This window comes from Topomyia yanbarensis, chromosome 2 (assembly GCF_030247195.1).
Source record: "Topomyia yanbarensis strain Yona2022 chromosome 2, ASM3024719v1, whole genome shotgun sequence".
Lineage (NCBI taxonomy): Eukaryota > Metazoa > Arthropoda > Insecta > Diptera > Culicidae > Topomyia > Topomyia yanbarensis.
This window is the reverse complement of record NC_080671.1, coordinates 21,910,820-21,928,309: the sequence shown is the minus strand read 5'-3', so window position 1 is coordinate 21,928,309 and position 17,490 is coordinate 21,910,820. Positions and strand designations below refer to the sequence as shown.

General features: G+C 44.4%; 1 protein-coding gene across 3 annotated transcripts in view; it reads left to right on the top strand.

Annotated features, from left to right (window-relative positions):
* The window catches only part of LOC131686224 (blastoderm-specific protein 25D), a 57,618-nt gene extending 40,818 nt beyond the window's left edge, over positions 1–16,800 (top strand). For all 3 annotated transcript variants that reach the window (XM_058970471.1, XM_058970470.1, XM_058970472.1), the window contains 4 exons: positions 12,672–14,140; positions 14,193–14,609; positions 14,852–15,144; positions 15,210–16,800. In XM_058970471.1, the coding sequence (XP_058826454.1) occupies positions 12,672–14,140; positions 14,193–14,609; positions 14,852–15,144; positions 15,210–15,493 (2,463 nt within the window). In that variant the 3' untranslated portion in view covers positions 15,494–16,800. The remainder of the gene's footprint in view (positions 1–12,671; positions 14,141–14,192; positions 14,610–14,851; positions 15,145–15,209) is intronic.
* The last annotated feature ends 690 nt before the right edge of the window (positions 16,801–17,490 follow it).

The window sequence follows — 17,490 nt, the reverse complement described above, 5'->3', positions numbered from 1 at the left end:
CCCCGAAATGGGGTGCGCTTGGCGGATTAAAGTGCCATTGAATTCCTTCTTTCGCACATTCCTTAGACACTGCATCATGGTGATCGCGATTCTTTAGCATCTTGAGGAACTCTTGCAATTGGTTTCGCGCACCGACAAAGTTGGTTCCGTTGTCGGAATACATGTCCGTGCATCGTCCTCTCCTGGATACAAATCGTCGCAGTGCTTGAAGAAACCGGTTGGTAGAAAGGTCTGTAACGAGCTCCAAATGAACAGCCTTGGTGCAAAGGCAAATAAAAATGGCTACGTATGCCTTAACTGCTGCTCGTCGCGGCACAGGCCTTATGTAGACAGGGCCAAAATAGTCAACTCCGGAACGGGAAAACGGGCGGGACACCGTAACTCGTGAGGCTGGTAGGTCTCCCATAAATTGTTGAACTAGTGTTGGTTTTGAACGAAAGCATCGTTGGCATTTATGCACGATGTGTCTTGCAACACTTCTACCTCCCAATGGCCAAAACTTGAGTCTGACTACTCCCAATAAAAGCTGCGGGCCAGCGTGGAGTAGTCGCTCGTGATAGTATCGTAAAATCAATCGAGTAAACTGATGTTGTGCGGGTAAAGCGATTGGATGCTTGGTGTTCTCGGATTCGAGAGAGTGCCGCAATCGACCTCCTAGTCTGATTAGCTCATCATTCGAAATAAATGGATTGTACCAACGTATCGGGGATCCCCGTGAAACTGCAGTACCCTTGGATAGAGCCTTCCACTCATCTGCAAAGACCTCTTTCTGCACTCGACGGATCAGTGTGTTCTCCGCCTGTCTCAATTCGTCCGTGGTAAGAAATTCTGCGCAATTTCGATCCCTTGCTGGTACTCGTAGAAGATTCATCAATCGCAACCAGTATGCAGTACGGCGAATGAGATCACTATACGATGAAAATTTTCCTAGATATTCTTGGTTGAACTTCTCGTGAACCGAAACAGTTCCAGCAACCACCGTGCGTCGCTTCTCTTCCTCTCCCTCGTCTATCGGTTGATCCACGACATTTTTTGGCCATTCATGCTGCTCCTTCTCCAACCAGCATGGACCTTGCCACCAGTAGGTGTTCTTAAGAATATCTTCCGGACTGATTCCTCTAGATATCAGATCTGCTGGGTTTTGAACTCCTGGGACGTGTCCCCATTGACAGCCCTCCGTAATTGTTTGAATTTTCGCCGTTCGATTAGCGACAAATGTAGTCCATGTGGTTGGAGTCGCTTGAAGCCACCGTTAAGACACATGTCGAATCAGTCCAGAAGAAGGTTTTTGTAGGTATCCTAATCGATTGCTTGACTTTCTCATATAGCTGGGCTGCTAAAAGAGCACCGCAGAGCTCCAGTCTAGGTATAGTTTGGCACTTCAGAGGAGCCACCTTTGATTTGGAGGATAGCAGTCGGACTCTAAACCCCCCTTTTGCATTCTGACTCTTCAAGTACAGACATGCACCGTAAGCTTTCTCTGAGGCATCCGAGAAGCAGTGAATCTCGATCTTCAAGGCTTCCGGTATGATCACGCAACGATCAATTCGGAGTTGGTTGAAAAGCGGAAGTTGTTCGTGGTATCTTTTCCAGGACTCACCCACCGTTGGAGGTAGTGGCTGGTCCCAACCTAATCTGTTATTGGTATCGTCTCGTAACGTCCACAATAGCTGCATAAAAATCTTCGCCGACGTAATAGCAGCTCCCAAAAGCCCCAAAGGGTCAAATAGAGTGGCAATCACAGACAACACATAGCGTTTAGTTAGCGGTGTTGCAGTGTCCAGGATGGGAATCGTGAATTGGAACTTTAACGTATCCGTAATTGGCATCCATGCCAATCCTAAGGTTTTAACTGTCGGGTCTGGGTCCAAATCGATACCATCCGAAGTCCGTATTGCTAGCTCCTCCTCGGAAATACCTTCTAGCACTGAAGGGCAGTTCGATGCCCACTTTCGTAATCGAAATCTTCCCCTTGACATCATCGTTTCCAACTGCTTTCGTAGCTTCAGTGCTGTATCGACCTCGTCTGCGCCAGTGATCACATCATCCATGTACGTGTCTTCGGTGAGCGCCCTTGCAGCAAGTGGAAAGTGGTTCTCCTCATCTACAGCCAGCTGTTGAATCGTCCTGGTAGCCAAAAATGGTGCTGGTTTGGTACCATACGTAACTGTATTCAGCTCGTAAGTGTCAATCTTGTCTGTTGGCGTGGCACGCCAAAGAATACACTGAAGTGGTCGATCTTGTGGGCTTACGTTGATCTGCCGGAACATTTTCTCCACGTCGGACACGAGCATGATCTGTTTGGTCCGACTTCGTAAGATTATTGATCGTAGATCCTCCTGTATCACTGGCCCAACCAGCAACACATCGTTGAGCGATACTCCCGAAGAGGTCTTACAAGAAGCATCGAAGACCACGCGAACCTTGGTGGTAGTGCTCGATTCCTTGACCACCGGGTGGTGCGGTAGATAACACCGTTTGACTGATCCTGCAGAAACATTGTCGACCTTACTCATGTGCCCCAGCGCTAGGTATTCCTCCATGAAGGCAGCGTACTGATCCCGTAGTGATGAGTCTCTTGCCAGCCTACGTTCTGTTCCCTGAAGCCGTCGGATTGCGATGTCCCTTGACTCGCCCAACCGTGGAAGTACGTCTTCATTCTTGGGTAAAGCGACGGTGTACCGACCGTCTGGATTTCTTTGAACCGTACGTAGAAAAAGCTCCTCGCAGCGTTTCTCCTCCAGTGAGTGAGCCTTACCAGACTCTACCTCCTCACAAGACCAAAAGCGAGACATCAACTCGTCAAGCCCATCCAATGTAGATACGTTGCAATTAATGTGTAGGGCTTGGGTTGAAACCGAAACGCCGCCGCATATAACCCATCCGAACACGGACTCGTTGAGAGTCGGTAGGCCTTCCCCAATGGAAATTCTTCGACCGGTTTCAAAAAAGTCGAAGAAGGATTCGATGCCGAGCACGAGGTCCACTGCGCTAGACTCGAAAAATGCAGGATCTGCAAGTTGAATCCCATCCGGTATTATCCATCTATCCGTGTTGAGAGTAGAGGTTGGAAGGTTGACCGTAGCCTTGGGTAGAACTAATAAACCCAACTCTCGAGAAAATGAAGATATACGTGACCGGATCACCGCACGTAACCTGTGCTTAACCTTGGTTCCAGTTTGTCCAATTCCGAGGACTGATATATCCACACGATCACGAAATATCTTTAACCGCTGACTTAACCGCTCCGTAATGAAGTTGCTTTCCGAGCCCGAATCCAGAAGGGCGCGAGCGGGAAGTCGATTACCTTCCTCGTCCTCAATCAAAACAACTGCTGTAGCCAGTAACACCTTAGAAGAATACTGGTGAGTCGAACCAGACACCAGGACATCAGTTGCAGCCACATTAGCCACTTGAGTTGAAGTAGAGGTAGTTGGTTCCTTGGAAATTGGTGGTTTACTGCTCGCAGCAGCTGCTGCAACCTTAGAATCCTTATTTCTCTCCGACTTAAAGCAGACCAGTGTGTGGTGACGACCCTTACAATTTCGACAAGAGAATTTAGATTGGCAATCCCTTGCCTGGTGTCCTGCCCTGAAGCAATTCCGACAGAGTGCATGAACCTTCAACAGTGCATCTCTGTCCGTTACGGCCATCTTTTGAAAAGCGCTACACTGGTACAGTAGGTGATCCGCTGAACAGGATACACAGCGCCCCCCAGACGCTTGGGTCGAACTATAGCTGGTCCTCACTGGTTGCTGTTTCGGCTTCAGTTGTTGCGCTGCCTGTTGAACACCCCTAGTGTCAACCGCTCTTGACGGTAAGCAATCCAAAACCTGGATTCTACGCCGCAGAAAATCCGACAAATCTACCAGCGTATCATTCTCCTTTGAAGCGGAGACCTCTTCCCACCCCCGTCGAGTGACCGGATCCAGTCTAGCAGTGAGAATGTTGACCAACAGCAAGTCCTTATAATCCGCCGGTTGAATCACCTGATCGAGAGTCTGCACGATTCTTTCGAAGCCTTCAACGAGAACGTGGAGATCTGTGACTGATTCCTTGGAGAGTGTAGGTAGATTAAAGAGCGACTGCACCTGCCGCTTCTTCAATTGCTTGCTGTTGTTGTATCGCCTCAACAGCATTTCCCATGCCACCTGATAATTGGCTTTGGTGATTTGGAGTGGGTCGATCAAGCTTTTAGGCTCCCCTTGAAGACACCCCTTCAAATAGTGGAACTTCTCCACCTCTGGTAGGTCCACCTTCCAGTGTATAAGCGAAGTGAACAAGTCCCGGAAGCTCAACCATTCGTCCACGTCACCATTGAATGTTTGAAGTTTAATTTGGGGAAGGCGGACGTGGTCTGAGGTCCCATGCGGCACACCATCACCTGCTCGAAGAGACTGCTCCAAAACCTGGGGTTCCTGAAGCTCCTTGACCTTGTCCATTAAGAAGGTCTTGACCTCGTAATAGTTGTCACTGAATTCCATTCGCTCCTTCTCGTACGCCGACCCTTCGGCGTTGTAGTCATCGTGGGATAGGATTTCAACAAAGGTATCACTGAAGCTTTCCCACAATTCTTCCAACTTACCAAGGCGTACTTCGATATCAGTAACCGTGTTAGACTCCTTGAAGGATTGTACAAACCGCCAAATATCGCTGAAGGATAGTTGTATTTCCTTCAACCTTGCCGTCAACGCCCGCATTGACGGTGGTTTTTTGTTTGAAGACGAACTTGCCGCAGGCATCATGCACTTCACAGTAAACAGAAAGAGAGAGGCGTGGTGTAGTTATCTGTGAAGAATCCTAGCTTCGCTAGGCATATACTGCATGAAGCTACTGACCCGACAGAACAAATAGCGACGCTCCAGTCCTATCAGTCAGATAAATCAGTCTTCACAACGTCGTGACGTCACATCAAATCCTCCAAGGATATTAAAACTCGCAAATCAGCAAACAAGTGGAGCGAAGAGGAAAGAACGTGGTGTAGTAATCGAAAACCTCCGGCTTCGGCCGGGCATATACCGTGCAACTCACCACACAAACCAATAACGGCACCAATTGTTTGATAAGTTCCAACCAAATGCAAAAAAACGGTGAAATATTCCAAAAATGTTGCAAAATCACCAGTTCGAAGACTTATTTGTGCCGAATAGGCAAACAGGGCTCAGCAATAGTAGTGGTAACACGAAGAGGATCAATTCAAAATTAAAATGGTGTATTTCTGAATGCCTAGCTTCGGTAGTACACTAATTGTAAATTTACCTGAGCAAAAAAATCGCGGCGCCTCCTCTTCGTACCACGGGTGTCCTTGAGTTGCTCCTAGCGTAGTCGATTGGCTTAGTTGATCCTTGCAAAGGACGGCTTTCCTCACCGTCAGCGGTGTTGCGATAATTTCATACTCGAGGATAACCGCGCCGTGTAGAAATCGTAGGCCAAATTGCCGAACCACGGCAATCAACCGTGTTTTCCAGCAGATGATTCCAGTTGAGTCACACAACAGCTCCAATGAATGGGTTCGGATTAACAAGGGCATAGAAAACCATGTGTGAGCTTGTTGAATTTGCCAAGTTCGGCTGGACATATAGAATGCAAGAATTCACTAACCTGGACAAAAATCCAATCCGCTGGGTCCAAGCCACGTGTAAACTAGCAGCAGCAATGGCGGTCCGTCCAAAGCGATGCCGATTCCAGGCGCCAAGCGAGTTGTTGAATAGGCCAATTGTTCGTTGGCACGATGGCGACCGCTATTGAATTCCTGCGGCTTCAGCAATGGCGATTCCTAGCGTCGGTGTGGTACCAGCGTCGACCCAGTGCCGACAGCGTCCTTTCCAAGGCGGTTCCGATCCGGCTCGAAGGACCAGAATGTTGGGGAGATGGCCAATTACCTTCAATCCGTCGATAGTCCTGAGCAATGGTAGCGTTGGAAGGAATTCCAATTCCCAACATCGAGGGGCACTGTAGCAACCCAGCCACAGCACAACCAAATTTCGTTCCTATTCCAGGGGAACAACCAACCGTGGAACCACCAGTAAATGGTTTTCGGTTTAAAATCCGGAACACACCATGCGTAACTTAAACAACGCTTTTATTTGCTACATACTGGATACACATGCTACTAGATTTATTTAAACTTAAACTAAAGGAACATGTTACAAACAAATTAAAATTTCATGCGGATCCACCGCGCATGCTTCCCGGTGAACTGATTGCAGAATGATTTCGATGGTGACTGATCGGTGCTCCAAATTTGGATCATCATCAGACCTTCGGCAGCAGTGATGCGATGTTTTCCGTCGGGTGTGGGAGCGGGAGATTGTTATCAACTCTCCCCGCTCTTATCAGTGGTGTCTTCGGGATAATCGGCCGTCCTTATCACACGCACGGTTGTTGGTTTCTGTCGATGTGTTGCTGGTGGTGATCGTCGAAATCGTCTCTGGTGCATCTCGCGCTGCTACCTGCGATGGCAATCACCACACATATCCCCATATGTGGTTTTACTCGCTGTCGTTCGTGCTGGTGTGATATAGTCGCAGGGTTGTAGTGTAGGGTGGCTGATCGTACTTCCGAACAACCGCCTTGTGCTTCTTGTGCAGTTCCTCTGCCTATTTGTTGATATTCTTAACTAAATCGCTCAGTTTCTGCACCTTGACCGAGTGCAGCTCCGACAGCCGCTCAGTCGTAGACTTGAGGATAATCCAGAGTGGAGAAAATGTGCCACCCCCGCTGGAACCGGCTTTGTTCGCTAGCTTGGCCAGCAGCTTCGAGTTGTGCTCCTCCCGGTTGGACCGTTCGCGGAAGTATTCCGCCAGTTCTTTGGTTGCCGAGAGTCCATATTTCATGTTCTGGTATATTACCTCGTAGCCGTCAGCATACGATCCCGGGAATTGGTTGAGAGTTTCCTTTCCGTTGGACCCCGTAACGTTGCTTTGTTTTCCTTTCCTCCCTATCGCCTCTGTGCTACTCGTGCGGTTGTCCGAAGTTGGCAAGAGGTGCATTCAATTGGTTCGACAAAATTGAATGGGAACACATCGACTTCTCACTACCGTTTACCTCGCCCTTTCCTCGACAGGATCACTACAAATTTGCACCATAAAACCCGAGGATCGGTTCGCGCGATTTCGGCATTGTTCAAGCACAAAAATCGAGTAGAGTCCCGACCGAAATTCCTCCCGAGGCAATTTAGGGCACACTTCTTATTCCTTTTCTCGAACTGGTCTTATAGCGGCGGGCGTGTGAGAATGTGGCTCGTGCGGGTCAAATCACAAGTTTTCCACCCCGTAGAGGACCACTGTAGGTGGATTACTATGCCAACTTTTCACCATAATGTCCCAAACTTCTAACGTCAAAAGGGAGCTGCCTTTTCCACATGCAGCGATTTTTTCTTCCCCAGCGAGAACGTGCTTTTCTGCTGGATGAAATTCTCAGCCGATTCCTTCACGTCACGTGCCGTAACCCAAAGCCGATAGCAGTCATTTGACGACAAATTCCCGCCCAGGCCTTCGTACTGCATCACCAAACACTACACAACGGAACCGAGCCGAAGGAAATAGGTCGATCCACACGAAATACCCGAATTTTCGTCGCTCAACTGCGCGGAACGATGGACACACCTTTTTTGATCGCGGCCATCCTATTTTTCTCTCTTTTTTTCTTTCTATCTTTGACGTTTTTACCTACGGCCGGTTTTTGTTGCCAGACAAATTTTTGCTTGTACGCGAGTCAGAGATGCCAGGTACTTTTTTCAAATGTCTGCAATAATAATTTTAAAAGTCTGGAAAGAACAAAAAATGTCAGGAAAGCTAGTGTAACCAAAAGCTTTTATATTCAAAAATCTGCAAATATCTGCAACAAAACTAAAAAATCTGCAAATATCTGCAACCAAACTAGAAAATCTGCAAATATCTGCGTCATCGAAAAAATCTGCAGCTTAAATTAAAAGTCTGCGAATTTGCAGACTTGTCTGCAAATCTGGCATCTCTGACGCGAGTGTTTTTATTCGCACACCTTCTTCTGTCGGGTATGCCGTGCACGCTTATCACAATTACCTCAATGAACCATAATTTAATTCTATAATTTAATTCAATATGCACATTATCTTAACTATTATACAAATATTGTATTTTCTATTATGTTGCTTACATAACACCTGTCAATTTTCAAGCTCATGTGAAACTCAGAGCAAAACCGTATGTCTAACACCTCCACTCTCCCACATTTCCCAAAAGTTGGTCGGTTTCCTACATTCAGAATATGGAGATTTGTACTACTTATTCAGTGCCTCTCAGATTGATGCCCTAGCTGCCCCCAATGATGTGATGGTCATTTGCATCACTGTCGATAATGAGCGAAAGCCCATTGCTGCTACAATATGATGCAACGCTTTTGAGATCATCAGAAGGAGATTACTCGTTATGCGATAGATATCCCGAGCAGAGTCTGATAACAATTTGAGAACTAAACTTGATGTTGTGATGTAGTAGGTAATGATTGCTCAAGTTACTATCATTTTGGTCGTTTTAACGGTTGAAACATCAAAATCGATAGCAGAATAAATTGTCCTACGACATCAAACAGAAAACTATTTATGCTATCAGTGAAAGCAAATTGAAAACTCATTGAGATGTTGAAATAGATGTTGTTTTGATAACAAAATAAGTACCTAATCAATTTGATGTTTCCCAAAGAAATAGAAAAAAACTTTTTTTTCTAAGAAACGCAAAGCATCTAAGCACATTAAAATATGATGCATATCGGAAAAAGTTTAAACCAATATCTAAATAGGATTTCAAAATATATTGTCTATTTGCTGTAATTTTGATGTTTGACTTTGCTCGGGATACTGAACAATAAATCTGCGTTTTGTCTATGTCAGAGTAACTATGACTGCACAGATATCGCGAGTTGTGATCTCCGGTATAGGGGCCCGTACACTAGGCGTTAGTAATGTCATTACTGAGCAGTAATGTCACTTATAATGAACGTGTAAAGCGAGTAATGATGGAATTCCCATACAATTCCAGTAATGTCATTACTTAGTAATGACACTTTTATTGCGCGTGTTAGGGGCCCTTATAGCGGGCCTTACACGTTCAATATTTTTGACAATACTAGACAGTATTGACTAAAGTATTGTACGTGTAATGGAAAATAGTTGTATTGACGATGTACGTTTCAAATGGGATTGACGTATTGAAGCAATATCGTCAATACTCGTATTGACAAAAATATTGAACGTGTAAGGGCCGCTTATGAGATGCACGTCAATAGTCGTATTTGCAAGAATGCAAGCACGAGACATTTCACGTGGTTATGGGGTTTTTCATTAAAAAAAACCCGGAGCAGTTTTCTAGCAGAAGAGAAGGCCACTAGAAGTGCTTCATTCCCACTTCTGCTAGTTCAATCCACTGCTCCTCATTGTCCCACATGACTGGAGACAGGTGAGGGTCATCGCTATCCAAAAACCAGGAAAACCAGCCTCCGACCACAACTCGTATCGTCCGATTGCAATGCTGTCCTGTATCCGGAAGTTATTCGAAAAAATGATCTTGTTTCGCCTCGATAATTGGGTCGAAACAAATGGCTTATTGTCAGATACACAATTTGGCTTCCGCAAAGGCAAAGGGACGAACGATTGCCTCGCGTTGCTCTCAACAGAAATTCAAATGGCATATGCTAACAAAGAGCAGATGGCATCAGTATTCTTGGATATTAAGGGGGCTTTCGATTCAGTTTCTATCAACATTCTTTATGAGAACTTGCACCAGCATGGTCTTTCACCAATTTTAAATAACTTTTTGCTAAACCTGTTGTCTGAAAAACAAATGCATTTCTCGCATGGCGATTTATCGACTTCACGATTTAGATACATGGGCTTTCCTCAGGGCTCATGTCTAAGCCCTCTCCTCTACAATTTTTACGTGAATGACATTGACGAATGTCTTGTCAATTCCTGCACGCTAAGGCAGCTTGCAGATGACGGTGTGGTCTCTATTACAGGTCCTAAAGCCGTCGACTTGCAAGGACCACTGCAAGATACCTTGGACAATTTGTCTGCTTGGGCTCTCCAGCTGGGTATCGAGTTCTCCACGGAGAAAACTGAGCTAGTCGTATTTTCTAGAAAGCGTGAACCAGCGCAACTACAGCTTCAATTAATGGATCAAACTATTGCTCAGGCTTCAACATTCAAATATCTCGGGGTATGGTTCGACTCTAAAGGTACCTGGGAATGTCACATTAGGTATCTGAAACAGAAGTGCCAACAAAGGATCAACTTTTTCCGTACAATAACTGGAACATGGTGGGGTGCCCACCCAGGAGACCTAATCAGGCTGTACCAAACAACGATATTATCAGTGTTGGAGTACGGATGTTTCTGCTTTCGCTCCGCTGCGAACATACACTTCATCAAACTGGAGCGAATCCAGTATAGTTGCTTACGTATTGCCTTGGGTTGCATGCACTCGACTCATACGATGAGTCTCGAAGTGCTGGCGGGCGTTCTTCCGTTGAAAAATCGATTCTGGGACCTCTCATATCGATTGCTCATTCGATGCGATATTCTGAACCCATTGGTGATTGCAAATTGCGAAAGGCTTGTCGAGCTTAATTCTCAGACCCGATTCATGTCCTTGTACTTCGATTACATGGCACAGAACATCAATTCATCTACGTATAACGTCAACCGTGCTCATCTCTTAGATACTTCTGACCCAACTGTATTTTTCGATACATCCATGAAGGAAAAGATTTGTGGAATTCCGGACCATATTCGCCCACAAGTGGTCCCAAATATTTTCTATAACAAATACCATCAAGTCGACTGCGCCAAAATGTTCTACACTGACGGATCAATTCTCGACGGGTCCACAGGCTTCGGTATATTCAATGAAAATCTTGCTGCCTCATTCAAACTCAATGATCCTGCTGCAATTTACGTCACAGAATTAGCTGCCATTCAGTATACTCTCGGGATCATTGACACCCTGCCCTCAGACCATTACTTCATCGTTTCGGATAGTCTCAGTTCCATTGAGGCCATCCGTGTGGCGAAGCCTGGAAAGCACTCACCGTATTTCCTGGGGAAAATACCGGAATATCTGAGTGCTTTATCTGAAAAATCTTACCAGATTACCTTGGTTTGGGTCTCGCTTGCTGAATGTAATCATTGTGTTTGTGAGAACGGCTATCACGACATCGAGCATGTTGTTTGGCTGTGCGCAGAGTACTGTGTTGCCAGGTCCCAACTAATAGATTCCCTTCGGGCCCGAGGTAGATCACCCTATGTGCCAGTCCGGGACGTCCTGGCAAGCCGTGACCACCCCTATATTTTTCTTATCTATATCTTTTTGAAAACTATTGATATCCAAGTTTAATACATTTTCCCCTCTCTCATTCACAGTAGAATCTCACCAACCTATCCCTGTATCTACAATATGACATTGCTTCACGAGTCTTCGGTGCATACCCTTCTTGATAACCGTCTATCCAGAACATCATGACATACCTCACATGCAGATGATACAGAGAACATCATGACAGCATCAGAGTGCCAATAATTATCCGAAGTATCGACCCTCCCCTCGCCCCTGCGATTACAGGCTGGAAACTACAACACTACAACAAAGTGTGCATATCCGCCACAATGATCAATCAGCAAACGACGATGTCAATTACACAATATGTATCCTACTTCCTACCTTTTTCCTTTACTTACATAAGATGGGAAGCAAGCCGCCCCTAAATACGGCTTTCTTTTCCCCCACGTGACATGTATTTAAAAAAAAATGAATTATCGGCCTCGTTAAGCTACAGCATTTGGGCCTAAATAAACGTATTTAAGATAAAAAAACAAGTTACCACATTGAGCGTGACATCAAGATAATCGAAAAATATTTATTTATGATCGGATGAGTTAAGTGTCATTTGGAACCTGTCAATTTCCCATCTCATGTGAAACTCGTTCAGAGCAGCACTTTATGTCTAACACCTCCACTCTCCAAAACTTCGCAAAAGTTGGGCGGTTTCCTACATTCAGAATATGGAGTACTACTTATACAGAGCCTCTCAGATTAATGTCTTAGCTGCTCCAAATGATGTGATGAGCATTTGCATCACTGCCAATAATGAGCGGAAGCCCATTTCTGCTACAATATGATACAACGCTTTTGAAATTATCAGAAGGAGATGACTCGTTATGCGATAGATATGCTGAACAATATATATATGCTTTTTGTGTATGTTGTTACCGACGGTCAGACTGTGACTTCGCAGATATCGCGAGTTGTAAGCTCCTGTATGAGATACGCGTCAATAGCCTTATTTGCGAGAATGCAAGCACGAGACATTTCACGTGGGTTATGGGGTTTTTCATTGAAAAACCCCGGGGCAGTTTTTTAGCAGAAGAGCAGGCCACCAGAGGTGTTTCATTCCCACTTCTGCTGGAGCAATCAACTGCCCCGGTGTTTTTCAACGAAAAACGTAATTCGAGTCATGTAAATAAATCGGCCGATATTGCGAACTGGAATAATAGGTCGAGCAGTAAAGTTCTAGAAAACTATCTCAATCTCTGTTTCATTAGATTCTATATCTATTTTTGAAGGGAACGAATCACTGCGACCAGTATTTAGATCTCTTGTGGTACCCGATTCTATGACACTATTCTTTCCCTTTTCCAGGCCTCTCTCGCGCTACACAAAGCCGAAGTTGGCGCTTTGCGGCAGGCCTTCGTTCAACTGGTGGAGGAAAACAAAAAACTCTACGCAGATAACAAGGAGGTTAACCAGCGGGCTCTGCTGATCGCACAGGAAGTGGACGAACGGCACAATTCGTTGGAAGCCGCCACAAGGAATAAAATCCGTATGTTGGAGCAGCGTCACAATGAAACGATCAAGGAACTGTCTTCTCAGCTGGCACATGAACGAGAGCAGCTGTCAAGCGTCAGCACGGGCATGGAGAAGCGTATCCGCGCTCTGGAAACGGAGGAAGCTAAACAGAAGGCCGAGATCGGTCGACTGACAGCGGAAAACAAAAGCTTACAAGTTGAGCAAGATAATCTGACTAAGGAGCTGACAGATATGCTTGATAAGAATATTAAGCTGAATAATCATATGGCTGAATTGGTAGAGAATAATCGAAATGATTTCGATGACGGAATCGGTGGAAAGGATGATCCGGAAGTATTAGAGCTAAGTAATAAGATTTCACTGTTGAGGCTTGAGAATAAGGATTTGAAAGATAAGAACGATGAGTTGAGTGCTGAAATTGAATCATTAAACTTCGAGTTGACCAAATTTAAGTTGAAGAGGAGTAGTGTTAACAGGACCAGCACACTGGAAATGTCTCCGGTGGTGCTGGATACGACCGGGTGTGTCGAGGAAAATGCAAGTGCAGCTAGGAAGCGGCAAGGTGATTCACCCAGTAAAGCGCGACTCTCTGACGAAAGTCCACGCCTTGGCAAATTCCGCAAGTGCAGCAATGATTTGGAAAATGAGTCGGACTCGAGCGGAGACTGGATGGCCCTCCAATCTGAGTTGGGTATACAAGATGATAGTGCAATAGCATCCTGCGGTATTTCGCAGGATTACTCCAACATTAATGAATCCACCTCTAATGATAAGGAAATACGAAAGCTGAAGGCGAAGATTGCTGAATTGGAGAAGAGATTGGAGGAAAGAAGTGCTTCTACTAGCGAACAGATTGAAAGTGGAAGCCAGGGTGCTCCGGCGGATCAGGATTTAACAGAGCATGGTAAATTGAAGGCTCGATGCGATGAGTTAGAAGCTAGTTTGGAACAAATGAGTAAGGAGTACGAAGCTTGTGAAGATTATTGGCAGAACAAAGTCAACGAAGAACGTCAACTGTTTGAGGAAGAACAACGAATTTCTGATGATAAATTCAACGAACTGTTGAAGAAGATGGCCGAGTATGAGGAACAGTTTGCCGGACAAGGAAGCAGCAAAGTTGAGGATGGTAGGCTTTCGCCTATCGAGGAAAAAGATATTCTCGAACAGCAGTATCTGGATCTGGAGCTGGAACTGCAGCACGCTCAACTGATGCTTGAGGAGAAGAGTCACGAAGCTGATAAACTTCGTAGTCGAATTACCGAGTTCGAACAGTTGGCTAAATATTCGTCGGAAACAATGCTGTAAGTATAGTGTTTTGTAAGTGATATACTTTTCTAACGGTAAATCTTTCAGTGCCACACCACCCCGGGTAGACACTCCGGAAATGGATAGTCCCGCGAGTTCGCCTATTAGCTATCTTATGAAACAGAGCACCATACAAGCACCGACTCGAGATTATCAGAATCCCAACTGGTGTCAGCCTTTGAGTAGTGGTCCGGTTGAAGCAATCAACAGTATCGGCCAGAACGCTCCCCGTTCACCAATTTCGCATGCGGCGATCGGGGGGGACGAGCTGAGCGTTGATGATGATCCCGGCTTCAACCGTACCATTTCTCCCATTCAGAAACCGCTGATGACGGCTACGGCCGCTACTTCGAATAGCGATGTGGCTTTCTGTGGAGGTGAACATCAGGATTTGGTCGATTGCTCGGATGTCTGCTCGATTAAATCTGCTCGGAGTGCGCACAGTTTGGCCTCCACACACAGCATGTGAGTCTATCTTTGCTTTTTTATAGTATGTGGTATTAAGAGGGAGCAGTTCTTTTAATGTTTTTATTTAGTTGTTCTTTTAATGTTAGCTTTGATAGGATAGATTGTATGATCAATAACAGAACTATACCGAGTTGTGCTTATTTAACAATGGGTCATTCAAAAGTACATAAACATTTTTATATTAGTTTATTCGGCTCTAGTTACCATGGATAGATATCCTGATTATCGATTCATTCCAGTCACAAATCCGTATCCCAAACCGATGTGGCGATGGTAAACCAAGATCAACTGAAACCGTTACGGCTTATGCAGCTCCAGCTGCAGGATGAGATCAAAGAACTAACACAACAACGGGACTGCTTGAAAATGGAATTTCAGCAGCTGTATGAAGCGAAACCAATACTGGCTGAAGCTTACACAAAGCCAGCCCATCCGAATCAGCGACAGAAGATTCAACATCTCGAGCAGAAAATTCGGCAACAGCAGGCAATGCTGAAGAGGCAACAGATTTATACGGAAGATGTCCTGTATCGTAAGTGGTTTGAGCTTGCAAATTTAAACTCATCGTGTTTTGAAATTTGTCTTTCTTGTTCCTAGAAATTTGGCAACAACAGCGTAACGAAATCACTGATTTACGCAAACAGTTAGAGGACCAACGCGTGCTATTATCCGAACAGGCGAACCGATTGGCCAACAACGATAGATTGGCTGCGAAAATGTACCTAGAGAATGCGCAATTGTTGGCAAAGGTGCACCGGTTGGAGCAGCAGAAAGTGCGTGCCCAGATGATGCAGCAGCTTTCGCAAGCGACGGCCAATGTGCACCACCAGGCGGCGCATCATCAGAGTCAGCTCAGTGGAATCGTGCCCGGTTTTCCCTAGTATGCACTGTCGGGCCAGGGGAGTGTTTTAATGTGTCATAATCGTAAGGTTGGGGTTTTATTTTTGAGTATCTACGAACCATTGTTCTATTGCTGGAATCTTCGTGTCGCTTGGAGAAGCAAAAAGATAATGGTCATGTTCCAATTATCGAACTATTTCTAAAAAAAACGCACCAAATTTATTTATTCTACTTATTTGTATCAAACTTGCAGACGTGAGATCTGCAGATTCTGCATGTTGGAGTAAAATACACATAATTTATTTTATACCTGATTAGATAGAATTAATTCCATCCAGCGTTGTTGTAGCATATATCAAATTGTTGTAATTAATTTGTTTCGAGCAAACATGCCCGTATATTTCGTCTATTTCAACTATGCTTGAAAAATGTGCAAAAGCAACCTGATATAGTTATTTTTTAATCGAAACTAAATCGCCTCAAATCGACTGAATAATACAGCGGGCGAAATTCTTTTAGCGCAGGTTCATTTTGTTTTTCACGCAAAATTTGTTATTAATTGAAAGCTCAATATTTTTAGTTGAAAGATTGTTTGCATTAAGATTGTACAAGAACATAAAAAGTTTAACATGAACTTCAGTTTTTACAAAATGCCGTGGAAAAGTTTTGAGACAGGAAAACATAAAATCCTTTCATATTTAAACGACAATGCAGCCAATATTAATTCAATTACACGAATAATTGTACAAATGGAATGCAAATAACAGTTTTACAAAAAACAGTGAGCTTTCGTGCATTAACTAGCCAACAAAGTGAACGTGCGAATTTGTAGGAATTTCGCCCATAATCATGGTACTAAAATGTAAAAGACAATTTGATAAGTTCTGTGATGATTAACCAGCAGTTTTTGGTTGTTTATACCTACTAATATAACATCACGATATGATTGTAAATGATTCGTTGGAAGAAGCGATCGCTTCTACATCGTGCTACGAATTGGCCTTATTGCGAACAGTTAACCGTCATTGGTTTTTGTACGAACATTGTGAGAGAGAATTTCAATGTATGGATTTACAGCACGTATTTCACTATTCGAAATTGGGTTCCTACGTAGTAGTGGACGTGGCATGTTCGAAAGAATTGTAGCCTACTCCTACCACCCGCAGAGGAAACATGCACGCCGAAAAAGATACCTATGCTAAAATCAATTATGCTGTAGTGATTCGAAGAAAAGAGATTGGTATGTTGTCGTTAGTGTTATTATAGCTAATTAGGGATAAAATAATAAAAGACATATGTAGCTATCGTTAGAGCAATCACCTGTGAAAATAAACGGTATCTAAAAATATGCAACTTTTATATTTGTATTTATCTGATGTACACCAGCATGTATTTCAAAGACCCAATGATGTCGTCATTCTAAACTTATTACTAACAGTCGAATCGTTACAATTTTTTTGTTAAAGTAATAATAATAAAATGAAATAAAACAACGATACAACCAGGGGGTCGTTGTCTAGCATGCTTATCGTACCGAACATCAGCTGGACCGGAACTGATTATCACGGTTAAACAGCAATAAATAATACCTATTACAAATATGTCAACGACTAGTACACTGCCGTAATACGCATATTTGTCCCATGTTCTATGGGGTTCCCTATATACATGGGACAATTATGCGTATAACGGCAGTACACGAGACATGCGAAACCGCTTAACCTATATTCTCTTGAAGTGAAGTAACCAAAAACGGGGTCCAAGATGCTGGAAAATCGTAGATGCAGCGTTTGGCATGACAAATTAAAATCGAAAACTGAAGCGACACGGTTGAAGATCTTTTGTAGGCCTGTAATGGCTCCATGCATACTACAATCAGTGTGTAAAAATGATAATCGGAGCATAAGGTAGTTACGTGTTGTTCGAGGAAGGCACATTACGTTAATCTGTTCTAAGATAGCTTGGCAATCCAGATGACGCAGCACACGACGCCAGTCAAACCAGACCATCGGCAGGAGAGAGAATAAAAAAATGAGCA